This window comes from Coccinella septempunctata, chromosome 4, assembly GCF_907165205.1.
Source record: "Coccinella septempunctata chromosome 4, icCocSept1.1, whole genome shotgun sequence".
Taxonomy (NCBI): Eukaryota; Metazoa; Arthropoda; class Insecta; order Coleoptera; family Coccinellidae; genus Coccinella; species Coccinella septempunctata.
In genome coordinates this window covers 3,912,647-3,938,529 of record NC_058192.1, presented here as the reverse complement: position 1 = coordinate 3,938,529, position 25,883 = coordinate 3,912,647, and the positions used below count along the sequence as shown (strand labels likewise).

The following is a 25,883-nucleotide window of genomic DNA, read 5'->3' as shown; positions in this document are numbered from 1 at the left end:
CTTATTTCGACATGCGAAATTAATTTTGCAGATCTGCCGAACATGGTCGCAACATGATTATTATGAAATATCACAGATGTCTCTAAATTATCAGGAATAATTCTGTAATTTGAAGTTGAAATTTGGATATTCTTTTTGATGATTAAGAATTTAAAATGGCTGCTGAACTTAAGTAAATATGATTTATTTTATTATTCCTTTCAGAAGTAGTATTGTAGTATTAAATAATTTTGAATAATGTATTCAAACCAAGTTCAAAAAGGTGTTTTTAATGGAGTGTGAAGGTGAGAAAAAGTGATTTCATAATTGTATAGACAAAGAAAAAAAATATTTATGGAAAAAAATTTGTAGTATTTATTTTGTAACTTTGACTTGATTTAAGCTTCGGCTTCTGATCCTCATTCGTTAACTTTGAATAATCAATTAAGGATATTGGTTTTGTTTCAGAATTTGGTTGGATTTTATGAGGTGAAAGAAGTTCAAGGTATATGCTTCAATTTTGATGAAATTTTAGCAAAAGAACAATCCTATTGACCATGAATGGAGTACATGATGAAGACCGCAGAAGGCGGCTCAGAATGTTGGAAGACAAAATTCAAGATCCAAGAGGTATTGGAAATATCGATTCATTGCTTGATACTGTTCAAGCACTGTATGCCGATTGTGATCATCCTGCTGTGAAAAAAATGAAAAACATTGAGATGTATATTAACAGATGTGAGTTCACTTCCTATTATATCCCAAAGAAACTTCTCCTTGATTTTCCCACCTGATTTAAACTGAAATATAATCATGCATGATGATTTCTGGGATGCTGTACTTGAAGAATTATTATTGTGTTGAAAATGCGCATTTTATGTTCAAATATATGGTTCCTCATCTACAGCAGAAAGATAGATGATTGATCTTGTGTTCATATGAGAGGAAAATTGATGATGGTGTGGAAAATATCAAGTTCTTGTATTCAAGTTATTTTTGTATTCATCTTGGTTTTGTATAATATTATATAATTATAGACTTATTATCTGAATATTTATTGAGCGGTCAACTTACTTTGCACCTATATATACATTGTGTCTAAAAAAACTATGAACCTCTATAGAATGAAGACGTAAATTCATTTCCACTAACTTATCTGTACTGTTCTCTATAAAGAAGTTGTCTGAGTCTATATGCTTTTCTTAGGGTAGTTTTTATTCAATAACTGTGTGCATTATGTATAGAAAGTGACAAGAAACTCTCACTTGATTTCACTTAGGTTTGTATATTTTATTGCTAACTCTGATTTGGACTAATTTTGAAGTTTTTGGAGGTTATGGATTCTATTGACTCAGAATTTTCATTATAGATGATGAGTTTGCTTCTGATATTGTTAATCTGCGTATGAAAACAGATGATTTTGAGCACATCAAAGTGATTGGCAGAGGTGCCTTTGGTAAAGTTCAATTGGTTCGTCACAAATCCACCAGAAGGGTTTATGCGATGAAGAGATTGAGTAAAGCAGATCTAATAAAAAGGTCTGATTCTGCATTCTTTTGGGAAGAAAGGCATATCATGGCTCACGCAAAATCAGAATGGATAGTTCAATTGCATTTTGCATTTCAAGATTCCAAATATCTGTATATGGTAATGGACTATATGCCAGGCGGAGACATAGTTAACCTTATGTCCAATTATGACATCCCCGAAAAATGGGCAAAATTTTACACTATGGAAGTGGTGCTTGCCTTAGATCACATACATTCCATGGGTTTTGTCCATAGAGATGTGAAACCTGATAATATGCTTTTAGACAAGTATGGCCACTTGAAATTGGCTGATTTTGGTACATGCATGAGAATGGATGCCGATGGTTTGGTAAGATCGAATAATGTTGTGGGTACCCCGGACTATATTTCACCCGAAGTTTTGCAAAGTCATGGTAAAGGTATATATGGAAGGGAGTGCGATTGGTGGTCAGTAGGTATTTTTATATATGAAATGTTGGTTGGCGAAACTCCATTTTATGCCGATAGTTTGTTGGGTACTTATAACAAGATAATGTACCACGAGAATAATTTGACGTTTCCTGAGGAAGTTGAATTTTCAAAAGAAGCCAAATCTCTGATACAGGTAAGATTGAACTACTAAAAATCTGCTGAGTGACAATCAGAATCATACTCAAACTGAAAAAAGTAATAAAAAAGATGTTTTCTGGAAAATGAAAGTCATGGGTGCTGGGTTAACTTTTAAGGTTTTTGTGAAAATTTCATTGACCAGTACATGTGTAGCACAATTTTTCATCTTTTTCTCATAAAAAATTTCGCGATTTCCCGAAAAATCTGACGAGTTTCCTCGAAAATATTCACGGCATAATAATGGCATAAATTTTTCCACTAATTTTCTAGAAAAAAAGAAAATGTTGAAACTAAACAAACTTTCAGGGTTTGTTATGTGATAGAACAAAGCGTCTGGGGCGTAATAGTGTAGATGAAATTAAAAACCACAAATTTTTCATCAACGACCAATGGACCTTCGAAAATTTGAGAGATTCCGCCCCTCCTGTTGTGCCAGAATTAACGGGAGACGATGATACTAGTAACTTCGATGACTATGAGAAGGACGAAACTGCAGAAGAGAATTTTCCAGTGCCAAATAGTTTTGTAGGGAATCACTTACCATTTATCGGATTCACTTATAATTCAGATTATCAGTTGTTATCAGATCGGAAAGATCTGACTGATGGACTCAATATTAATCATATGAATGAACATTCGATCTCTCAAGTAAACCGTTTAGAGATACTGCTAGAACAGGAGAGAAATAATGTAGAATCTTTAGAGACTAAACAACGAATTCTTATTGCTCAGTTAGATAATTTAGCACAGCACGAAAGCGAGGTTAGAGAAGAAGCCATCAAATATGAAAAAGAGTTAACATTATTGAAACACAATTTTAAAGAGGTACAACGCAAGGCAGAGAATGAGGGCGAATTACGAAAAAAGACTGAGAAGTACTTAGCTGATTTGAAGAAAAGATTAGAAGATGAACAAAACAGGAGGACTAGAGAAATGAATAACAATCAGCAACATAACGATAAAATTAATATATTAGAAAAACAGATTGTTGAGTTGCAGGACAAGTTGAAAATTGAAACTGAAAATTGCCACAGGTAAAAATATTTCATTACAATTCTCAAACTTAATTTTGATGATTAACTTTGTATTTTTTCATTGTGTGCCATACTTTATTGTCAATAACTTTTAAGATTTCGAAAGCAAGCCAACGAGTTGACCATGGCGAAGAACAACTCTGAGCAAAAGGCTGCCGAGTATCAGACGATGCTCCAGAACCTCCAAGTGCAAAGGGACGGTCTTCAAAAGGAAGTGGCTTCGTTACAGGGACAGTTAACGCAAGAAAGGAGTTCTAGAACTCAGGCCTCCGATCAACAAAGAATATTAGAAAATAAAATTCAGTCTCTCAATGCCGAATTAGATCGGACTAAGCAAAGGGAGAATAAAGTTTCTAGCGATAACAGTCAGCTATCAGAGAAAGTGTCCACTTTGGAAAAAGAATGCGCTAGTCTTGAGTTAGAATTGAAAACCGCTCAAAATAGATATCAGCAAGAGGTTAGAGCTCACGAAGAGACTGAGAAGAGTAGGATGATGAATAAGGAGGAGGCCAATCTGGAAGTTGTCAAAGGTAGGCTTTTTTTTTTCGATTATTGTGCATTTTCTTTGTGAAATAATCATTAATTCATGTACAAATGAAGCATAGATCTATTCTGTTGTTTCAATGTCATATAATTGATTTTGTTACATGCAGAATTATTTCATAGGATAACAACAGGTAAAATTCCGTTAGAATCATATCCTTAACAAAAAAGTTTTTATCCGTTATTCGTAGCGCTTCAAACCAAACTGAACGAAGAAAAGAGTGCCAGGCAGAAGGCCGACCTCAATTCCCAAGAGAAAGAACGACAGATATCCATGCTTTCCGTCGACTACAGGCAGATACAGCAAAGATTGCAAAAATTGGAGGGTGAACATAGGCAAGAGGTGGAAAAAGTGAAGGCTTTACACAGTCAGATCGAACAGGAACAACAAAAGAAAACGATTTTACAAACGGACATCGGTCATCAACTGTCGGAAATTGCCAAATTGAAAGCCAGGGAATCGCAACTTGCTGTGGAAATTCTTCAAGTTGAGGTAATTTTTCAGTATTGGATGTGAGGATTTTCATTAACCCTTTTTTATTACAGGAATCTAAGAAGAAAGTGGAAGATGAATTGTCTAGAGTCAAGAGAGAATTCCAAATGGAACAACTTCAACTTAAGGAACTACAAGAGTCTCTTGAAACCGAACAACACTTCTCTACTCTCTATAAAACGCAAACGCTTGAGCTCAAAGAGGAACTCGAGGAAAAAATCAAGATAAACAAGGAATTCGAAGAAGAAAGGTTATCCCTGAAGCATCAGTGTCAGTTGGCCCTGGCCAGAGCTGATTCGGAAGCTTTGGCTAGATCGATAGCGGAAGAAACTGTCGCGGATTTGGAAAAAGAGAAGACGATGAAAGAGTTGGAATTGAAAGATCTCCTCTCAAAACATAGAACGGAACTCGGTTCCAGAGAAGCCAACTGCAACATGCTAAAAGAAAGAGAAATGGAATACAAGAAACTGAATGATCAACTTCACAAGGAGAAAGAGGATCTCTTGAGACAAATCAAACAGTTGCAAGAGGAAATCAACAGGAAGAGCGACAGTAATGAGGAAGTCGAAAAATTGCACGCCAAACTCAAGACCGAGTCTTTGCTGAAACAACAGGCGGTCAATAAGTTGCACGAAATCATGAACAGGAAGGATCTGCGGGAGGTCAAGGGGAAAAACAAGATTTCCAACGCGGACTTGAGGAGGAAAGAGAAGGATTTGAAGAAATTACAGCAGGAGTTGAGTCAGGAGAGGGATAAGTATAATCAGAGTTTGATGGCGTACCAGAAGAGCATCCAAGAGTTGACCGTGAGTGCTACTTTTTTATGTGTAGATTTTTTTAAGTTTTACAGTGCTGTTTTGATGTTTTCCTTCGTTCTTTCAATTTTATTCAGTACTTTTTTCTTTCTAAACAACTTTGAGTTTTTTTTCAATCTTTTTAGTGCCAACTCAACGAAGAAACGACCTCCAAACAGCGTCTCCAGATGGAGTTGGACAGTAAAGATTCGGAGATCGAACAGTTGCAAATGAAACTGACCGCTATGAACACAGAAACTGCCTCGTTGAGTTCTGCTGATAATGAGGGGGATGAACTAAGTTCCGAAGCTCTCTTCGAGGGATGGCTGTCGATTCCGTTCAAACAGAACATCAGGCGACACGGTTGGAAGAAACAATACGTGGTGGTGTCGAGTAGAAAGATAATATTTTACAATTCCGAGAACGACAAGCAGAACTCGGATCCCGTCATAGTTTTAGACCTATGGTGAGTCGTCTCGATTTTGCGTCCATTTTTGAAAGTGAAAATTGAAATCTTCGCAGCAAAGTGTTCCACGTCAGATCGGTCACTCAGGGCGATGTTATCAGGGCGGATTCCAAAGATATCCCTAGGATTTTCCAGCTCCTGTACGCGGGTGAGGGGGAAGCGAGGAAACCGGACGATCAAACCAACAATCTAGACGTGAGCTCGATTAGGAGCTTCGAGGAGAAGCCAGGGACCACCATTCATAAGGGGCACGAGTTTTTGCATATTTCCTATCACATGCCCACGACTTGCGAGGTTTGCCCTAAGCCTATGTGGAACATGTTCAGGCCCCCGCCTGCCCTCGAATGTAGACGTGAGTGTTACCTCGATAAGATGAATTATTAGGTGTTTTTTAGATTTCTTCGGCTTCTTTGCACACTTGTAGGTTACTGTGAATGCGGGAAAGGGGGAAAGTACCATTTTCGGCAATTGTTAGGAAAATAACTACACATTTGTGGATCTTTTGAACAGAGTTGGATTTAGTCGAAGTACCCAATTTTTCAAATTTAACAGATACTTTTGGATATCAAATTACTCGAAAACGGCGTATTATATGAGAAAATATGAATCATATTTTTATTTTAGGAAATTTTTTCCAAAAATACTGATTTTAGAAAAAATCTTATTGCATATTCCTTATCTACGACCTCGAATTAGTCAGTAAAATGACCCGGGTCGATATGGCTAAATTCACCACCGTGAATGGTGATGGAGCGCAGACGAAAATTTCTTATTTTTCGAGCTATATCGACCCGGGTCATTTTACTTACTAATTCGAGGTCGTAGATCACGAATATGCAATCAGATTTTTCCTAGGATCAGTATTTTAGGAAATAAATCACTTTTAGTTAAAAATTTCGAAAAAATTTGTCAACTTTGAGGAGTTGTAGCAGCCAGAAAAAAGGCACTGGACATAGGCTGATTTTTTTGTTGATAGATTGATTCTTTGCAAATGAAAAAAACCATCTTTCATCCATCTACCGCGAACAGTTTGGATTTTATGATTTTTTCTGCGAAGGTCCAAAATTTCCGATTTTCTATGGACCATAACTTGAAAACTAATCCTTTCAGAAAAAATCTGTTTGCATATTCGTAATCTACGCCCTCGATTTAGTAAATACTCCAACTTTGGTGGAAATCGGAGAGATCGAAAATTTTTCAAAATTTTCCATACATGGAAAAATTGCGATTTTTTGAAAAATATTTTTTTTTCTCCGATGAAAACCAAATTCGTGCTGTACACTAATTCGAGGGCGTACAACACGAATATGCAAACAGATATTTCAAAAAAAAATTATTTTTCAAGTTATGGTCGATGAAAAATTGGAAAATTTGGACCTTCGCGGAAAAAATCATAAAATCTCGACTGTTCTCGATAGATGAATGAAAATTAGAATTTTCTATTTGCAAAAGATCCATCTATCATGAAAAAAATCAGCATATGTCTAATTTCCTTTTTCTGGCTGCTTCAGATCCTCAAAGTTGACCAATTTTTTGAAAAATTTCCACTGAAAGTGATTTTTTTTCCAAAGTACTGATCCTATAAGAAATCTACGACCTTGAGTTGTCAGTAAAATGACCCGGATCGATATAGCTAAATGAATAATTTTTTGTTCGGTGGTGGAGCGCGGGTAAACGAAAGAAGTGTTTCTTTTGACTACGAGAATCCACAGTTGAAATCAAAGTCAAACCCTCACCCTGTATGTGGGAAGTGACGACTTGCCTTCACATAAATTATTTTTACAGGTTGTAGGATAAAAATTCATAAAGATCACCTGGAAAAGAAAGAAGATAACGTTCCTCCCTGTAAGTTGCACTATGACCCTTCGTATGCCAAAGAATTGCTCTTACTAGCGCAATCTGTCGAGGACCAACAGCAGTGGGTTCTCAGATTGAGTAGGAAGATACAGAAGTGCGGTTTCAAAGCGAACAATTCCAACACTTTGGATTCTGCCAAAGTCTCCCCCAGGTGAGTTACATAAGAAATCAGTCTTAAATACCATCGAAAGATTGGTGTTATACGTTTACTTTTTTCCATCAGTCAAACAACACATTATTCTATCAGATATAAGTATAAAACAAAGTGAATATCTTTGAAACGAAAAGTACTTCGTGTTTTTTGTCATTTGAATGATTGAAATGGAAGATCTGCAAAAATATGCGTCATTATACTTAAATGTAATGAATATTGACCTTTTCGTTTAAAAGATATTTACTTGGCTCCATACTTCATCCAAATACTGTATAAATTATGGAAATAAAAAATTCAATACCAATTGAAATAGGAATTTCGAAATCTAATACAAACTAATAGGAATTTGAACTTACAAAATACAGAAATGGAAAAATGTATAGCTCTCATTTGAGATTTTGCGAATTTCAACTTTCATCTTCACTCTTGCATTCTCGAATCTAACCGCTTTCTCCGACACCAATAATCCGCACCCCATATCAATGAAAAAGTCACAAAACTATCAAAAACGATATTGCATCTTTGACATCGTCCTTTTCTAACAGGGAATCGACAAGGTCCAACATGAAACCACCTTACCTTAACTCTCAACGATCAGCAACATTACCTAGCAATTCTTCCATGTCTAACAAATGACGGCAAATGTACGCCGTAAGAAGGTACAAATGAGCTGCAACCGTTCAGTTCTCTATTTGAAGAATTCCATTGAAGAATGAATGACATGCAATTCTTCATATTGAAGAACAGTTTCAGAGTAGGACGAAGAAAGCTGTATTGTCGACCAAAGCAATGCATCACAGTAGTTTGTTGAGAACTTGATCTTCTTTCGAACTTATTGAAGACGATTATTTTGATTGGAACATTATAGATCGAATTTATTATTAACCTACAAGTATGAAATGTGATACATTTACAAGTATGGATATTATACAATAAAGTACTCTCAGAGATCGTTGAAATGAAATCTTATACAATTTGAAGAATTTATTAGAATTTTGTTTTGTTTTGTTGTTCATAGCTTTTTTTCCATTGCCTATTTCATTTTGGATCCAACTCATCGGCGGATGAATAATGATTGTCACTAAGGATGAAGTGTTCTAATTTGTCTTAAATTGCTTATTGTTCATCGCTCCTACATATCATGCTAGTTCTTGATGAATCAGTTTCCTTTCATAAAGATCATATGAATTACGATTTGACTTCCCGATTACTACGTCAAAAATAAAATCTATAATCACAAATTATCCTTCTGTTCATAGATACGAGATCCAACGACATGATAATCCGAAAGTGTTCCTGATTGGTCGATTATTTCGGCCAATCATCTTGAAATTCGCAATAATTGACCAATCAGGAGTATTTTCGGATAATCGTATCGTCAGAAAACGTATCTAAGAACAGAAGGCCTAAATTGCTACAAAAACTTTCTGTGGATTTGAAGTTGCAGTTGTCTATTTGTCGCAAATCAACTTTTTGTTCACATTCACGACACCATCTCAACTAAAATCCTCCATAACTATGTAATGGGTATTTTAGCCATCATTGGTGAACTGATTTGAACTGCATTTTTAAATGAGCGCTTGAGATATTTTTTCCTTGATTTGAAGAAATGGCTTGATGTAATCATTACGACTAAGAAACAATTAAGCTTTCTTTCTGCTTCTCCTTATTGTAATTAATTTACAGAATAAAGTTGGAATTCTCTCTTGCTCTTGGTTATTTCTTGAAGGTCTAGGTATTGTTGCTCATTTTCTTCAAATTTTTTTAGAATGGAGTTCAGTCATAATCATTCAAATTCATCAACATCGGGTATTTTAACTTAATGATAGAATTTCATGAAATTTAACTTTTTGAAGGTGCTAATAATTCGATTGAATAACGCCTTTGTTTTAGTTTCATTTACTAGATTACTTCGGTCCTGTTCAACTTTGGACCTGATGTAGGTAGTAATTTTTATGAAACTTTTTTTCTAAACATTCCGCATAGTACACTGAATTGAATTATAATTTTGTAAATTTTTGTTGTTATTTGTACAAATGATGTAATTTAATTTTATCCTTTTGATTTTTATGTATTTATTCTATTTTTATTAATTTTTATAGTATAGATTTTGTGCCTTTAAGGATACTTCACTAAAGTGCTGTATCAGCTACTTCCATTAATAAGTAAGAATTGGAATAGATGATGTTTTAACAATTTATTGTCTTGTTTAAATGAACCGAGTACCAAAATAAACAATGAGTAAAACAGTAAGTACTTGATTTAAGTAATCTCTTTCACAAAGATTTTTCCTTGTTGGTCTACTTCTCCAACATCTTTAACTCTAAAAAGATGCAACAGCAAAGACCAGCATTAGAAAACAAAAACTGTTTTGCTTCGAAAAGTCATAATGGCGTAAATTTCATAAAAACTTCTAACTCCAGTGTCGAGAGTGTTACCTTGGTACGGTGCGATGATTCGACTTTCGTTTAGGTACTTTCCTGGCCGTCGAGACGTAGCGGTTTGTACAAACAGAGCATTTTTCGATGAAATGAAGAGATTTTTTATATAAAGGATATATTCAAATATAATTATAACAGTTGAACCTATGTAAATAAATTATGGATTTCTTTGGGCGTGGAATTTTTTACAAATTTTCAGTTGAAAACATGAATTTAAAGAAAAGTTATAAATTAATGACATTTTAAAACAGTTTCACCTTTTTCTTGATCTCCTGTTGCTTCCATTTAGGAAGTTCTTGAAATTCCTTATAATTCATTTCGAACACAGATAGAAAGTCGTCGTGGGTTAAATGAAGCTGAAAATACATAGTAAAAAATCAGTTTAATACCAACAGAGCTAAAAAAAACTCACTTCTTTCTTCAGTGGATCCACTCTAGCTGGTAAATTTTCATTTGGCGCAAGAAGAACTTCGAGCGGATATTTATCATACTGATCGAATTCGCCTTCAACTTTGGAATGTCCTATTCCATTATTTATATGCTGATCATGCCCGTTATGGGATGATTCGATGTCTCTTATCTGCCTCGAAAACGTTTTGTAATGCTGAAAAATACGATTCATGAAATTTTTATATGAATTCAGTAAAATTTCCGCATTACCTTCCAAAATTTTTTGTTCCAAGTTGGAAAGAAACCAGTGAAGGTTGGAGGTTCTTCGCTTTGCCTAACGTGCATAATAGGAATGTTCATGTCTCTTCCTGATGGATCTGGAAATTCGAAGGCCATTTATCAAGGTTCATGAAGAAGTCAGCGTTCAGAGTATATACAAGACAGGGATATGTTTGCATATTACACACTCCAAAATGTGGTCCTCATGACTCTTCATGGCTTCATTAAAAAAATTACAAGAAACTCCTATCGTATTAGTGGAAGTGCTGCATTTACTCATGGGGGTGGATGAGCTACAATCGTGGCACAAGATCGGCTGATACTGTATTCTGTTCTGTACTGGGTATACCGTGAACAACGAACAAATGGGAAACCTCCTATGAGTATAGTGAAATATTTATAGTCTTACCCATTTGCAGATAATCTATGGCTAATTTCAGGCTCAATTTCTGATCTTCCTTCGAGCTCAAATTTCCAATCCATATATACAAAGCCTCATTCGCGTCCAAAAGCATTATATCTTCGGGTATCAAGTTTTTTTGAGCGAACTGATGTATTTCTTCCACTGGAATACACAGAATGAGACAAAATTTCTAGAACTTGTCCGACTTATCTTACTCAAGAAAGTCCCGTTGATATTCGAATAGCAGAATAACCTCACTTGTTTCGGTTCGAACTCGTTTTTCATCAGTGTCGTATCATAGTTAGACTTTCCACCTAGCAGATCGAAAAATTCCTGCTTTTCCTTTCCTGTAATTCGAGATTTAGTGAAAAATTTTTTTTCTAATCACTTTCGTATACCTTCAAGCACGATCTCGAATTCTTTTTTGACAAACGCTTTAGCCATCTCCCTGTGATCACCGTTGGAATACTGTCCGCACCAGATGTATGAATTCTTCCCTCTGACAAGTACAAAACAGTAATTCGAATTCAAGTATGAACACTTCATTGGTACTTGTTCCGCTTTACTCTCGTATTTTGTTGTTCCGTATACTTTGATTAGGTACTGCGAGGGAAGCTTTGTATTCTTGCCATTAGCTAGAAGACGATTTGTTATATTTTAATCAAGTTGGGTTCTTTCATCTTATCTCGAATGAATAATTATGATTTTACCGTCAAACATTGATCCTTTGCCTTGAAATATTGTCATTTTCCCTCGGAATATCTGTAGAAAGTGTGCTGGTTCATATCCTTGAATTATCCTTGCTTGAAGACCAATTCGTTCCAATTCTGCTTCAATTTCCGACAGTTTCCTGATGGTGCAATCCAAATCTTCTTGAGTGGCATGTGTTCCCTGGACAATGGATCATTGTGGTAATGAATATTCAATAAACAACATAGGTATGTATTTTGCATGCATAGTAAACTTACCAACCAATAGTAGAGAAGATGATTTTCTTTCTTAGTGTTATATGTGTATAAAACTATGTAACAATCGCCAGAAAAGAAATATCCGTGCCTGTCATAGGTGATTTCAGTTGCTCTGGGACTATCAATTCTCCAAACGGTGACACGACCCGAGCCATTATCAATGAGTTGGGTTTCTGCAGCCAGGGCTGGTCTATCTTCCATAGCTTGAGCGTCGAATTTGTGTATTAATATGGTGGGTTTCGCTATTCGAAGGAAAAAATATTATTTTACTTAGGATCCTCCAAGCAAAAATGATTATAAAATCATTAAGTAGCAGGTGGTTCGAAAAAGTATTTGGTAATTTTTGTAACCAAGGACCAGGATATATGAGACGCAGTATACCTCACCTTTAGTTTTCGTTTTAGTGTTATCATTCCAGTATGGAAATAACATTTTGAATTCATATGGCTCGTAGTCTGCCACTACCCTGGTCACTTTCGTGTAACTAGGATACTTTTTCTTTTTAACGAACCCCCTAGCGTTCCTCAGAGCAACAGTCTTTTCCTTTTCCGGTGCTTTACTCCCCACCCATATCCATATACCATTGGTTCCCTGATCAACGATGAATACACTCTGGAATTGTGAAATATTTCAGGTAAGGAACTCTAGATCACCATCTGTATCTGCTGGCTGGTGGAAGCTTCTATATGTTTTGGAACTGTTCATTGTTTTTGCAATGATTCTTACCTCTAAATCGAGATCTTCCTGTTTTAGGGGGCCGTCCCTTATTTCTGTAACCCTATACTTTCCATCGTTATCTGAACATTTATAGAGTCTAATGTAAGAAGTGTTTGCCAAATTTTCCTGATGAGATGTATCCGGTAGAATGACCCTTTTATCTAAGGGCATAACTTTGTTGAATTCCTTCTTATGGTCGTCTGCCAAAGTTTTTTCATAGCCGTCGTTGATTATGACTAGTTCCGAACCTGCCACTGAAGAATTCAGCTCCTTCGCTATCTGCGAAATATAATCATCCGACATTAAATTGCATTTTCCATTAGTATTTTTTTTCATGGTTTAGAGTTGTGTGAACAACTCAGTTATCGTTACTCACCTCGAGGGCACGCACTCTTTCGCTAGCGTTCGAGGATCTACCAACCCAAAAAAACACGTATTTATTAGTTTGCAGTATGAGAATATAGGAGCTGTTGAAGAGGCTCCAAGAGATTCCACCCATCTCAGTAAGCACTGGACAAGTCTTTCCTCTTACCCTAAACAGTCTAGGGAAGGAAATCGTTGTGTCATTTGATTGGTACTTCAGTATCCTGAAAAAGTGACCATGAAATAGTCCCCAGGCTAAGGCGTTCGAAATGCACTCACCTTATACCGTTTTTGAAGTAACTCTTGAATCTAGCACTTTCGTAATCTTGGGATTCTCTATGTTGCGTGACCACGCCATTCAGAATGCTGTCCAATTCTACTGTTTTGAACGCTGCGACTCCAGATTTGTTCGGTGTTGTGTCCGCTCCTAACCAAAAATGGACGTGGTATTCTAATTTTTCATTTTTCACTTCCCTCGGCTGAAATTATGTCGTTAAGAAAAAATTCGCAACAAAAATATTATAGGTTTATGGATGTTTCTTATACTAAAACTATGCACGCAGCTTAGACCGGAATACAGGTATAATACCGTGGATCAATGGAGTGTAAATCGTCGGGCAAAGTTCCACTGTTGGAAGGAATTTAATTGGAAGTTCAATGATATACCTCACGTTGAAAAAAATGCTTTTTCCAGTGCAATAGTTAATTAGGTAGGTATTGCTTCATACATTTATATATAGGTACTCACAACGGTCTCAACACCAGCCGGTTGTCCAATCTGCGCTGCAGAAAAGATAACATAAGCCTCTTCGGAATTGAATACACCATATTGCTCTTTCGGAAGTGCCGTTAGTGTCATATCTTCCACTCGCCATATGAGAAACGCCGTCCACTGTTTTTGAATTTTTCGAAAAGCAGCTTCGGTGCTGGAATTGTTGGAGCCATTTATGCAGAGGTCATCCTGAAAGGAAAAAAGTTGGAGGGTTTTCGAAGAGAACTCTGAATTAATCTCTCCTGTCACTTTTCATGATTCTTTCAGTTTTAGGAAATTGGCTCGTTCAAAAATGATGTGTTAAGATAAATGTTTATTGTTTAGCATAATATTGCAGAGGGTCCTACATAGCGAACAATGGTTTTTCTTGAATTTAATTGAGTGAAAAGTGTCAAGTGAAACATTTCCAAACGAACCTTGTTTGAGAATGTTACAAACTGATCTTTATCAAGTCAGAACAATAAGAGAAGGGCCCTCGATAGAATACAAACGTTAGGCTGTGATTGTATCACCGGGGCTAAGAGATTGTGAGAGATCCTTACAGTTATCCCAACTCTTCATCTTGTGATGGATAGATTAGCCCATGACACAGGCCATATTTTGAGGGAATTAGGAATCAGAGAGCCAGATCATCATCCAGAAATGTTCATTTACATCCAGTTTTTTTCTCTGAATAAAATAACGATAAGATAACGGATAATTCAATTTCTCCAGCTTTTTCTCGACAAACAGCTTTAAAACCATGTTTTATTCTATGTAAAATCTCAACCATTGTCACCATTAGTCACGATACAATGAGCCTTTTGAATGAGCTCAAATCAATTGTTCACACAAAAAACATTTCAATACAGAGTTGACGAATTGAAATGGCCCCAGACACGTACTGAATATTATCCTTGAATTAAAGCAGGGTTTAATTATTTCCGTAATTTTCTGGGCATCTCTTAGAACGCACTCCGTATAACTTATTTAATTTTTCCGATTATAAAATACGATACTCAACGAAGTGAAACAATTTGGAAGAACATTGTGCACAATGTAAACAGATCAGGAGTATTAACGGTAAGATAATCTCTCATAAATTAAAAAATACTATGTATGTAACTTGATCACGAACACGGCTGAGTGAACATGCATCATCTTTGTTCACTTCTTGAAGTACCTGGTGGGAGCTCGTATTGAATGGCGGAAAAATTACAGATTTTATCCAAAACTTTCAGAATGGAGGACGAAAAAATAAGAATACTCTGGGAGTTTCAGTTAAAAAATAAAGTGTGTATCCCTGTTTTTATGTCCGGTTCCATGGCTCACTAGCAGAAAGCAAAGAAAAATTGGAAAAGCCTTTTGAAGAGCTTTTCTCAGAAAATATTATATGTGTCATGATTGAAAATGAATGAGTACCATCCGCTTTTCTACTCATTTTGAGTGTATAGTATTGATCAATGAATCATAAAAAAATATTTCCGAAAAGGAGCTGTACTCTTAGCAACTTCACACACTACTCGTGTAACAAGTTTCCAGGTAATGAATGAATGGGATTTTGATTTTTTTACCTTGCTTTCCTCAATTTTCACCTAAAACCTCGGTAGATCGCGGGGTGTTTGCAGTTTCTAGGTTGGATGGGGTTAAAATTTTTTAAATTGTTTTTTGGAATTATTTTACTAGACTATTGCAACGTTATTACTTTATTGTTTACTGTTTTGGACAAGATCATCTATCGGTAATCTGATCACAGATAGGATTCTGGTTTGAATTTGCTACTACTATCATGAAATTTCTACGAGTCGTTGGATTTCTGGTTTGAAATTTGTCTAGATTTTTTTGACTTTCTTTAGTCTGATCACACACGTAGCACGACTCATTTTATGCATAAAAAACTCAAAAACTTTCCCAGAAACCTGCATCGAATTGAATAATGGAAAAACCTCTCGGTTAAAAAAGGACGTGGTGTGAATACTCACAAAGTCATTGAGCGCCAGCTCTATTACTTGCATCTTGTGGCTTCGTCACTTGCGAACGACAAACTGAAGCACCTATTGATGCAGTTGCACCAGTAATGCACCTCTTTCCACGGTTTTCTGCCTTCCCCGGTTTACCGAAACCGTGTGAAATCGCGAGTAGTTCTTCGGCGCTAAGAGAGCTCGTCTCTACCGGTACTTTGGTAGCAGCAACAAAAAGCACCTTTCCTAGCCGAGATCTAGCTTGAGGTGCCGGTGAGTGACCCCCTTGCCCCCTCTAATATTCTCCCGTTCCATACCGTCATGTTGCACGCAAGATATAATTATTTCCGTACTAAATAAAGTACGAACAATTCTGATTCGAACACCTAGGGATCCAAAGTGAGATGATACGCTCAATTAAACATGGTTAATGTAGGTTGGTACCAAAATGTCGCGATTCTAGTGATGGAGTTCGGAGTAATTCCACGATTTAGAAGTTTTGAACTCCACACAAGTCTTATTTCCAGAGTATTGTCTTCTATTTCGTCTTTCATCATTATTTAATTTTTTTGTCGAGCGATTTGATTTTTGGCCAAAATTTGATGGATTCATGTTAGGTACTTTCCACAAAAAGTTCGATTGGAAATTGGGGAACGCTTTGAATTGGAATCTTTTCACCATAATTTCACTCGGTATAAACTAACGCAATGGCCATTTAAATGATGGAGCAATCAACTCTGAATAATTGTATATATGTTGTTGCAACTAAATCTGTTTAACTAGTCAACGAATTAGTTCATCTTGCATCATTTTCCAAATCGTTAGTACAAAAAGACTGTAGTAAACTAGATCGGTGTATTTTCAAATATTGAGAAAAAATGTTCATGATAATTTTCATAATATTAATTTATAATTATATAAATACCTATATTTATGATATCAAATTTATTTTTTAAACTATGACCCGGGTCTTTTTATTCACTAATTTGAAGTCGCAGATGACGAATATGCAATTAGAATTTTTGTAGGATCAGTACTTTGGAAAAAAAATCATCTTTTAGTGGAAAACTTCGAAAAACTAGGCCAACTTCGAGGAGCTGTAGCAGCCAGATAAAAGGCACTGGACATAAACTGATTTTTTTGCTGATAGATTGGTTCTTCGCGAATAGAAAAAACCAACTTTCATCCATCTTCCGCGAACAGTTTAGATTTTATGATTTTTTCCGCGAAGGTCCAAAATTTCCGATTTTCTATGGACCATAACTTGAAAACTAATCCTCTCAATAAAATTCTGTTCGCATATTCGTAATCTACGCCCTCGATTTAGTGAATACTTCAATTTTGGTGGAAATTGGAGAGATCGAAAATTTTTCAAAATTTTCCATACATATGTATGGAAAAATTGCGATTTTTTGAAAAATATTTTTTATCTCCGATTGAAGCCAAATTTATACTGTACACTAATTCGGGGGCGTACAACACGAATATACAAACAGATATTTTTTTAAAAATTTATTTTTCTTGTTATGGTCGATGAAAAATCGAAAATTTTGGAGCTTCGCGAAAAAAATCATAAAATCGAAACTACTCGCGGTAGATGAATGAAATGTGGTTTTTTCTATTCTCATAGAATCAATCTACCACCAAAAAAATCAGCTTATGTCTAGTACCTTTTTTCTGGCTGCTACAGCTCCTCAAAGTTGACCATTTTTTTCGAAATTTTCTTTTCCAAAATATTGGTCCTACAAAAAATTTAATTGCATATTCGTGATCTTCATGAATTAATTCATTATAACTACCAAACTATGAAGTGGATTTTTGAATTTAACGAACTTTCAATATAGATGCCATGCATGAAAATTTCACGCTTAAATGATTTTTTTATCTGATATCCTAGATCTGGGGGATAAACACAAAATGATTTGTAGGAGCTGAGCATTACGTCCAAGTAGAATTCGACGTCAAAATTCGCTAAAGCTCACTCACGAATTTTTTCATCTCTTGTTACAATATAGCTCGAAAATGTAACTTTGAAACTTCTCTCTTTAAAATTTACTCACTAAAAAGACATTCCTATGGTTACTGCTCCTCATATTTGAACAATCCCACCCTAAATATTTTCTCAATTTGTTTTCGAACTTTTCAACATTTTTCGCAATATTCTACGGATCACCCAGCACAACATACAAACTGTAACGTGACATGTGTAGGTATAGGGTATAGGAATTGTTTCATAGGGGACAACAGACGAATTTCTCGAATATCCGGACCGGAAATATGGATAGTGATTTTCAATTGTTCTCCGAACATTATTGTGCGAAGGGATATTTTGAAATCGGAAAGAGTAACAGGTTGATCGAGATAAGGATTGGATGAAATTAGGATGTATGGTGAAGGCGAAAGATCATCTGCTAATTTCTCCCAATTGGTCATTGTTTCTAAAGTCTTCGAGATATTACAACTTTCACTATGCCAAATGGAATGAAAATGAAAAGTATTTTATGGGGAAAACACATTTTTCGAGTTACAAGAGTATATCCCAATAATTTTTTGAATGCTTTCGTTCTTCAATTTTTAAAACACTATTGGTACTGAGAAGTAGAGTAATAATGACAAAAACCTCCCGCAGAAAAACGTGGGCGATGAACAAGCCCGTAATTTTTCAATTGGCTTTTCGCAAGTTATGCATGCAATGTGAAGAATTTAAAGCGAGTTAGATATATTGCTCCCACATGACTAGACGTAGAACCAAATACAAAGAATCATTAATCTTCGGTGATGAAAAGTTTTCCCATTTTGAAAATAGGTTGTAGCTTTTCCGTGTCCAGGTTATAACGATCAATAAAATTGTTACATACTCGTGGATAAGAGCGCAGATACAAAGCAGTGGCGTCTACACCGATTGGTTAATTTTACACTCAGAGTTTTTCAAAAAATTGCCGATTATTGTTCCTCTCCAATTCATAACAGGCTGTAATTACGAATAATTAAACTATCACAACGAAATCCGAATGAATATAAACTTACCTGAAAACGAAGACATGTCTCATAGGTACTCTGAAGTGCTGAAGATCACAGCGTTGGAATTGATGTTGTTGATATCGACTAGCCACCGTTAAAAGCTCCGATCCCAAATCATTGAGCATTCGTTCGAAATTTTCATTTTCCAATTGTCACCAGCCTCCAGGCTACGTCCAACGCCACTGCTTCAAGTAAATATGCGATGAATAGAAACAGTGCAGCATTTCGTAGATCAACAGTTGGTCGTGGAAATATGATGAGAATCCTTAGAATTGCATCGCACTTCATCGAGTTATCAGAAAATTGAAACCCTCTGGCACATATTAGACACCAAGTTGTCCGATTGATGTGATTCATCAACATTTACGCCCTTTCGATAAAAAAAAGGTAAGTGCGTAGTGGTGTTATTGCCGACATATGGAAAACTTGATCATGGTTAAATTTTAGCGGTTCCAGCGGTTCGTGCATTTACAAAAATCGAAAATGACACTGCGGTTTCAAACAATTGCAACTATGGCTTGCATGAAGAGCTTTCTCATGGCATTCAACTTTATATTTTGGGTGAGTACAGAAGTCTGAAAAGTTTTTTGATTATTATTAATTTAATTTGTATTTGGCCTCCTGTGGGGCTTATTTCCGCAAACTCCCTTTATTTTTACTAAGGATATTCGTGAAAACTCATCTCTGATGATAATTACTTTCGAAATTTTGAAGAAATATATCTGCGCACTGAGAGATCTCTATAATACACCACCACATAATTTCTCACACTGATGTCCTTTCCATATTTTCAGTTGTCTGGTATCATCATATTGATTATTGGGATATGGATGAAGGTGGACCTTCATAAGTATACGGAAATGAGTACTAAGTTCTCAAATATCATTCCATATGTTCTAATCGCGATAGGTGCTTTCATTTTTTTGATTGGAACCTTCGCCTGCTGCTGCACCCTCAAAGGGCAACCCGGCCTTCTCTACATTGTAGGTTCTTTTCACAATTCTTGCTTCTGTTATTATAAGTACTCGCCAAAATACTGAATAGGGGCAGGAACTCACAAGTGTCTTTTCAGTACGGGGGAATTTTGGCTGCTATTTTCGTTCTTGAATTGGGTTGCAGTTTTTCTGTTTATACTTATCGCGCGGATTTGATGGAAGGATTAGATGAAGGAATTACCAATGCCATGAACAATTACTACAACGAAACAGCAAATATCTCCGATGATTTCGATGAGATGCAGCTGACGGTAAGAACTCCTCTATAATGATTGTTTTCCCAATACTTGACAAATAGATGAATAGTGATATATTTTCTTCAGTTGAAATGTTGTGGCAGCCATAATGCCAGTGATTGGTTGAATATTAATCCCTCGAAAATCCCGGCATCATGTTGTATCAGAGAAAATTGTGATGTTTATGATGAAACTCAAATATTTCAAGAGGTAAGATGACGCATCTGCTACACTTCTGAGAAATATTGGTAATAAATGATATTTTCAGGGTTGTTATGAAAAGATTATCAATTTTCTGAAGACCAACATCGGGGGAATTGGATTGGTAGCTATGGTGGTAGCTATTTTTCCGCTGGTTGGATTAATATTATCATGTTCTCTTGCTCGTTTATTGAACAAACACAAATACGAGCAGATGTCCTAAATCATAATCATTCTGTTTTCAATGTTCATATATATCTCATGTTAAGAGAATTTCCACTATTGAAGTAATTTCAACTCGAATTATGTTCAAATGAGTATAGGAAATAAATAATTAAGGAATAATTCATTGATTATTATTCGATTTTAAGGGGAGGTGTAGGAGTTTTGAGTTACCTTCTCCGGTGATTCCACCATTTTTGAGAGAATGTCCAAAAATGGATAACATTTTCATGTGAAACTATGTAAAATTTCTACTGTGTGGAAAGTAGCCCATAGCTCAATCTGAAATTTTATTTCAGGCACTCTTATTGGAAAGTTGGCTAATTGAAAATTCATGAATTTTAAGAGCTACTTTCGTTTTAATCATAAAATTCTATATTTCTATGTTTGGCATAGAATGTCATTGTTTTGACAATTTTGACATTGATCTAGATTTTGTTTATCTTGTCAAGATATCGTAAAATCGCAAAAATAAACTTTCGAACCCTTAATTATATAAATATTGTGGGTTTTTGCCGAATAATGAAATATTCACAAAATTGATTTGAATGAAGTAAGATGTTTTACTAGTGTAGGGTTTTTGTTTGTTTTGTTTTTCGTAACTCACCCATTTTATATCTTTATATTCGAAATAATAATTGGTGTTTGAAACTCAAAAAAAAAAATACTAGTCATGAGTGTCCCTCCACCTCCAGCCTGTGACTGGCAAACTACTAAAAAACAAATTAAGGAGAGAGGTCAACATTTACTCGAAACAGGAATGTGGAGCGATTGTAGGTTCATTGTAGGAACCGAACCCAACCAGCAAGTTCTGGAAGGACATAAGCTGTTTTTAGCGATGTCAAGTCCTGTTTTTGAAGCTATGTTCTATGGTGGTATGGCTGAAAAAGACCCAATTGCTATTCTTGATGTGCAACCTGATGCTTTTCGAGCACTCCTTGAGTAAGCAACTAGTTCTCATGAAATGATGTTCCGATATGAATAATTTTTTTTCAGATATGTCTATACAGATACTATCAACCTCACATCATTTGACCAAGCATGTGAACTTTGTTATGGGGCCAAGAAATACATGCTTCCTCATTTAGTTGAAGAATGTACAAAGTATTTATGGTCTGACTTGTATCCAAAAAATGCTTGCAGAGCTTATGAATTCGCTAAACTTTTTGAAGAACCAATTCTAATGGATAAATGTTTAAATGTAAAGAAATCATGATGATCCAGTATTGCTTATATAGATAAATATATTTTTTAGATCATTTGCAATCAAACTCAGGAAGTTTTATCTGAGAGTAGCTTTGAAGAAGCAGAATTGAATACGATTATCACCATTTTTGAGCAAGATGAACTTAATATTGAGTCAGAGTTGGATTTATTTTCTGCTCTGCAGAGATATGCTGTGCGACATAATTTAACAATAGGTGAGTAAAGAGAAAAACATCAATACAAATTCTGTATTTAATAATTTGTATTATATCACAAAGGGGAAGAAATCAAGAGAATAACCACAAAATGAATGTTTATTTGAGATCCATTTCTTTCTTATAGTGGGTTTATGCTGGCTATTAACTAAGGATTCCTTACAGAATCAGTTAGCAACAATAATTCAAGTAATCGTCTGACTTATCGGGATGCTTTGATGAAAATTCGATTTTTGACATTAACTCCCCAACAGTTCGCTGAAGGACCTGCAAATTCACAATTATTGGCACAATCAGAAAAATTCTCTATTTTAATGAATATTTGTTCTCCGAGTGCTGCTAACCCTATGCCAGAAGGTTTTTCACTATCTAAATCCACAAGAAAAAGGAAACAGCAACTGAATATGAGACATGGCCTTTATTTGGTAAGGGAAATATCTGTTGGATGAGTGAGTTAGATAGATTGGACTGTCTTAAATTTGTTCATTAATGGTTTATGTATGAAAGAACAAGATAGCTCATTATATTTTTTCAGGCTGGTCCATCTAACATGGAAATGGACACATCAAGAACATCAATGATCATATTTCCATCCTCCAATGTTGAAAGTGGCAGTGAATCTTTAAAAAAATATTACTGTTCTAGACAGCTCCTACGAATAACAGAATGTATGAACACCAGTGTTTTGGATTGTGCCCTTACGTTTCGATGTGACAAGAACATTGGTATCTACGGAATTGAAGTAAGGTCATACAAACTTCTGCAACTAGAAACTTGAATTTGTTGAGTTCTCTTGGGCACAATTGCATGACCAACAATGAGAAATATTTGAAATATTTGCAGTCTACATTTTTCATATTAATGTTTCTGGTTTTTCTCAAGGTACCTGCACAAATACCGATGAAAGATAACGATAGACAACAGCAAAATTGTGGTTATACAGAGTTGCTTTATGCTCATTTATTGGATGCCGATGGTAGTCGGCTAACATATACTCATTTCACAAGCAGGGTAGAATACAACTCGATTATTGAAATTTTTTTCAATAGGCCTATCTATATCCAGAAAAATAAGGCGAGTTTCTCCAATTGATATTTTATTGAAATTCATGAGTTTGCTTCCGTAGTTTGTATTTCTTTGATGGATGAGCACTAAATGCTTTCTTGTTTTTCAGATTTATAAAGTCGGCGTCGTCCTTAACAAAATTGGGTGCTACCCAATTGGTACACATCCCATTACTTCAATGTCTAATGGAGTTGTATTTACTTTTTCTGAAGGTCTTTCTGTTGGTGATAACGCACGAGATGGACTGATTCGTTCCATAATTTTTTCCATGTCTAATCCGAATAATGTAACTTATAGGCCATCCTATCAAAAAAATATATTATAAAAATTTTAATCAAGAGAAATTAGACATCCAAATGAATATTATAAATTTGGCAGTTTTATTTTGAAATACTGGTTCCTCCAAAAAATAAAGTTTTTGATCTTTATGCTCTACATTCGAATGAAATTATCCAAATGATTTTTTAAACTGCTTTTGTTCATTGTATGAATTACACAGTATAATATATTTCTTTAGATTTATGTATGAAGTTGCGTTTGTGATGCTCGCTATGAAAATATAATTTATTCTACAAATATATCTCGATTTCACAGAAAAGTTTATGTTGTTAAGTTAATGAGCTCTCCTTCTAGTGTGTTAATATTTTTGTGTTGCTTTGGAAGGAAAAGTTAACTGTACAAATTTATATTATGCCCAGTAATATATTGTAAATCAACCAAATGTTTGTCCCAATAAAAATAATTATTTTAAAGAAGCCACATCCTAAGGTTTTGATGTTTTATTTCCACACTGATCCATAGACTTTCAGGGTTCTCAAGTTAGAGAATGCCACAATGATTATCATACCTGTATTACCTGTGCTGTCTCTAGTTTCATTCTGAAAAGTGAAATTGAGAAATCTCTAATATCAACAAAGTCACATATCAAGAATCATAGTTCCTCATATAAAATGTTTTTTATATGTTCTGTTGGGGAATCAATTCTCAATTAACATTGATCAATAAAAACTACATAATTCAAAATTTTGAATAAGCGCAAGCGCACCTGTCCGACCACCACTTTTACGGACCCTAGTGGCGCCATCTACATCTGCTAAAAATAACTTGAGTTAGCAATTCCTTAATTTTTTCTCATTTCGCATTGTTATTTGGTAATGGCGACGGAGGAAGTATCTTGGAATTGTTAAATGCTAATTCGTTAATATTTTATATTTTGCAAATCACTTGGAATCAAGCATATTCATCATAAACGACATCTTAGTCCGTATGTTCGTATGTCCGTATGTCCGTAATTCCGTACTTTTATCTAGCTTAAATATAGGAGTCGGAGATAGAGAATTTCCCATATTTTCATACAGTAGAGAGAAGGTTCAGGTTCTTTGTAAGATTATGCTAGTTTTTCGTATTTGTGAGTTGAATGAATTGAGTATATATGATTATTTTTTAAGATGATGTATCTTAAAATATATCTGAGTTGAGAAATGAATGAATTTTTCGCATGGAATTTAAAGTAATAGGTATTATATCGCAGTAATCTTCAATATTATGGATTGATGTTCACGTTTTTTGATTCTTCAACGTAAATCCGGTAAGTGAAGGCTTTTAGTGAGGAAATTGGGGGATTATTTGAATATTCTGCAGATTCCATAATTTTTTTTAATTTTGAGTTGAGAAACATAACTTATTGTAGGTCGATATTTGAATAATGAGAATTCATGCAAATTTTTTGCCAGTCAACGGTATTTTTACCGCCTTATTCAAAACATTATTATAGATTTTTTGAGTCAATCGAATCTGTATTTTTGAAAACATTGTCATTTTTTTTCTGGGATCCGAGCAGTCTCGACCGAGTCTAGTGCCTGGATGGGCTACCACCTTGGTTATGAGTTTGAACAAGCGCGCCAAAACTCCTGAATTTATCTCAGTGCTTATTCCATTCATGCATTTATTTTGAGCAAATCTTTATTTAGTCTTATTTTGTGTGAAAGCAGGTTATTCGTAAATGTATATATTATTTTGGATTGTTTGTTTGAGCTTTGGACCCCAGCGTGGATATTCTACAATACTGGTTTGGCTTGTTTTGAATCTAAATCGATTCATCAATTATTGAAAGCACTTTTTTAATTCAAATCGATTCAGATTGTAAAGAATTAATCATCCGAAGTAATGTGCTTTCCACTTTCAGCGGTGAATTTGAAACGCGATTATTAAAACGAAAATGATAAAAATTAAGAACAAAGGAAAACCGTCAAGAACTCAAAAAACACCCTATGTTACTTCATCGTTATTGTTGGATTGCTAAAGTTTTACATGAAAATATAGACCAAAGTTTAACTATATTTGTATAAACTTACTTAACATTCGATTTGAGCAGTTGGCATCAGCATTTTACTTTCTAGAATGCATATAAAATTGTTGGATATATTTATTATGGCTATAAATAAAACAGAATACCGTTGAAAGATTTATTTTATAAATGTTAATACTTCTGGCAATCTTCTTCTACGACTTTTTAGAAAATTCCTACTGTATCCTGTATAAACTCTACAGGTTTGTCTCTCAAATGAATGTGGACCTTGTATGGTTAAGTTAAGTTAAGACAGAAAACCTGAATTTGCTCTTTTAACCTGTCCGTACACGGCTTCATCTAATACAACACATCAGCCAAATGTATGGAACTCATTATAATGAAATGGCAAATGGTGATGGAAGTAGACAATAATTATTCAGGATGGTTTAAGGCTGACATTGAAATTGACGTTAACTTTTGCAATATGTTAACTAACTTTTAATTTACTGTCGATAATTTAAGTTGTATGCTGATTTTTGAATAAAAAACCACATACATAACTATTTTCTAGTTTTTGTTGTTGCATATTTCGATACCTTTCATATACCTACATATTCAGTATTTTGCAAGCATATTTCAAGTTTTTTTCTACTCCTTTAACTTATGCTCTTTAGCATCAGACCTTTCAATTCTATTCAGGT

At 35.0% G+C, this 25,883-nt stretch overlaps 5 protein-coding genes across 9 annotated transcripts in view; 4 read left to right on the top strand and 1 right to left on the bottom strand.

Annotated features, from left to right (window-relative positions):
• Positions 1 to 50: 50 nt before the first annotated feature.
• LOC123310836 (rho-associated protein kinase 2) lies at positions 51 to 9,711 on the top strand. Of its 2 annotated transcripts, none has more exons than XM_044894512.1 (11): positions 51 to 172; positions 448 to 717; positions 1,349 to 2,112; positions 2,424 to 3,151; positions 3,248 to 3,681; positions 3,886 to 4,187; positions 4,241 to 4,993; positions 5,128 to 5,447; positions 5,504 to 5,799; positions 7,233 to 7,455; positions 8,004 to 9,711. In XM_044894512.1, the coding sequence occupies exons 2-11, from the start codon at positions 537 to 539 to the stop codon at positions 8,092 to 8,094; spliced, it is 4,092 nt and encodes a 1,363-aa protein (XP_044750447.1). In that variant the 5' UTR covers positions 51 to 172; positions 448 to 536; the 3' UTR covers positions 8,095 to 9,711. The 2 variants fall into 2 exon arrangements, with proteins under 2 accessions (XP_044750447.1, XP_044750446.1); XM_044894511.1 differs by having other exon boundaries at positions 123 to 284.
• A 375-nt stretch (positions 9,712 to 10,086) lies between these two features.
• On the bottom strand, positions 10,087 to 18,217 carry LOC123312144 (advillin). 2 transcript variants are annotated; one of them, XM_044896394.1, is made up of 14 exons: positions 17,792 to 18,217; positions 13,768 to 13,980; positions 13,299 to 13,498; positions 13,033 to 13,243; positions 12,666 to 12,935; positions 12,326 to 12,551; positions 11,940 to 12,181; positions 11,682 to 11,862; positions 11,370 to 11,606; positions 11,187 to 11,318; positions 10,978 to 11,133; positions 10,560 to 10,666; positions 10,312 to 10,503; positions 10,087 to 10,255 (listed from the first exon to the last, which is right to left on the bottom strand). In XM_044896394.1, exons 1-14 carry the CDS (start codon positions 17,822 to 17,824, stop codon positions 10,142 to 10,144), a joined length of 2,514 nt encoding a protein of 837 aa, XP_044752329.1. In that variant the 5' UTR covers positions 17,825 to 18,217; the 3' UTR covers positions 10,087 to 10,141. The 2 variants fall into 2 exon arrangements, with proteins under 2 accessions (XP_044752329.1, XP_044752328.1); XM_044896393.1 differs by lacking the exon at positions 17,792 to 18,217 and adding an exon at positions 15,753 to 15,994.
• Positions 18,218 to 18,948: 731 nt separating this feature from the next.
• Positions 18,949 to 20,529, top strand: LOC123312145 (tetraspanin-7-like). Of its 2 annotated transcripts, none has more exons than XM_044896396.1 (6): positions 18,949 to 19,136; positions 19,198 to 19,313; positions 19,547 to 19,735; positions 19,825 to 19,998; positions 20,071 to 20,193; positions 20,252 to 20,529. In XM_044896396.1, the coding sequence occupies exons 2-6, from the start codon at positions 19,236 to 19,238 to the stop codon at positions 20,405 to 20,407; spliced, it is 720 nt and encodes a 239-aa protein (XP_044752331.1). In that variant the 5' UTR covers positions 18,949 to 19,136; positions 19,198 to 19,235; the 3' UTR covers positions 20,408 to 20,529. The 2 variants fall into 2 exon arrangements, with proteins under 2 accessions (XP_044752331.1, XP_044752330.1); XM_044896395.1 differs by having other exon boundaries at positions 18,949 to 19,139; positions 19,200 to 19,313.
• Positions 20,530 to 20,832: 303 nt separating this feature from the next.
• Positions 20,833 to 23,647, top strand: LOC123312040 (BTB/POZ domain-containing protein 6-like). The gene is made up of 7 exons (XM_044896229.1): positions 20,833 to 21,348; positions 21,403 to 21,607; positions 21,662 to 21,827; positions 21,993 to 22,252; positions 22,363 to 22,569; positions 22,710 to 22,901; positions 23,002 to 23,647. Exons 1-7 carry the CDS (start codon positions 21,080 to 21,082, stop codon positions 23,215 to 23,217), a joined length of 1,515 nt encoding a protein of 504 aa, XP_044752164.1. The 5' UTR covers positions 20,833 to 21,079; the 3' UTR covers positions 23,218 to 23,647.
• A 591-nt stretch (positions 23,648 to 24,238) lies between these two features.
• The window catches only part of LOC123312132 (nuclear factor of activated T-cells 5), a 36,507-nt gene continuing 34,862 nt past the window's right edge, over positions 24,239 to 25,883 (top strand). For both annotated transcript variants that reach the window (XM_044896378.1, XM_044896374.1), the window contains exon 1: positions 24,239 to 24,480. The gene's annotated coding sequence lies outside the window, so the exon portion shown is untranslated. The remainder of the gene's footprint in view (positions 24,481 to 25,883) is intronic.

Bases quoted from the DNA above. Each gene is read 5' to 3' on its own strand.
- LOC123312145 (XM_044896396.1), top strand. From the start codon at position 19,236: ATGACACTGCGGTTTCAAACAATTGCAACTATGGCTTGCATGAAGAGC. The intron at 19,736-19,824 runs GTAGGTTCTTTT...GTGTCTTTTCAG, and splicing joins AACCCGGCCTTCTCTACATT to TACGGGGGAATTTTGGCTGC. The intron at 19,999-20,070 runs GTAAGAACTCCT...TATTTTCTTCAG, and splicing joins TCGATGAGATGCAGCTGACG to TTGAAATGTTGTGGCAGCCA.
- LOC123310836 (XM_044894512.1), top strand. From the start codon at position 537: ATGAATGGAGTACATGATGAAGACCGCAGAAGGCGGCTCAGAATGTTG. The intron at 4,994-5,127 runs GTGAGTGCTACT...CAATCTTTTTAG, and splicing joins AGAGCATCCAAGAGTTGACC to TGCCAACTCAACGAAGAAAC. The intron at 5,448-5,503 runs GTGAGTCGTCTC...AAATCTTCGCAG, and splicing joins GTCATAGTTTTAGACCTATG to CAAAGTGTTCCACGTCAGAT.
- LOC123312040 (XM_044896229.1), top strand. From the start codon at position 21,080: ATGAGTGTCCCTCCACCTCCAGCCTGTGACTGGCAAACTACTAAAAAA. The intron at 21,608-21,661 runs GTAAAGAAATCA...TATATTTTTTAG, and splicing joins TAATGGATAAATGTTTAAAT to ATCATTTGCAATCAAACTCA. The intron at 22,570-22,709 runs GTAAGGTCATAC...GTTTTTCTCAAG, and splicing joins TTGGTATCTACGGAATTGAA to GTACCTGCACAAATACCGAT.
- LOC123312144 (XM_044896394.1), bottom strand. From the start codon at position 17,824: ATGAGGAGCAGTAACCATAGGAATGTCTTTTTA. The intron at 13,244-13,298 runs GTGAGTGCATTT...TCACTTTTTCAG, and splicing joins TACTTCAAAAACGGTATAAG to GATACTGAAGTACCAATCAA. The intron at 11,607-11,681 runs GTAAAATCATAA...ATCGTCTTCTAG, and splicing joins CAAAGGATCAATGTTTGACG to CTAATGGCAAGAATACAAAG.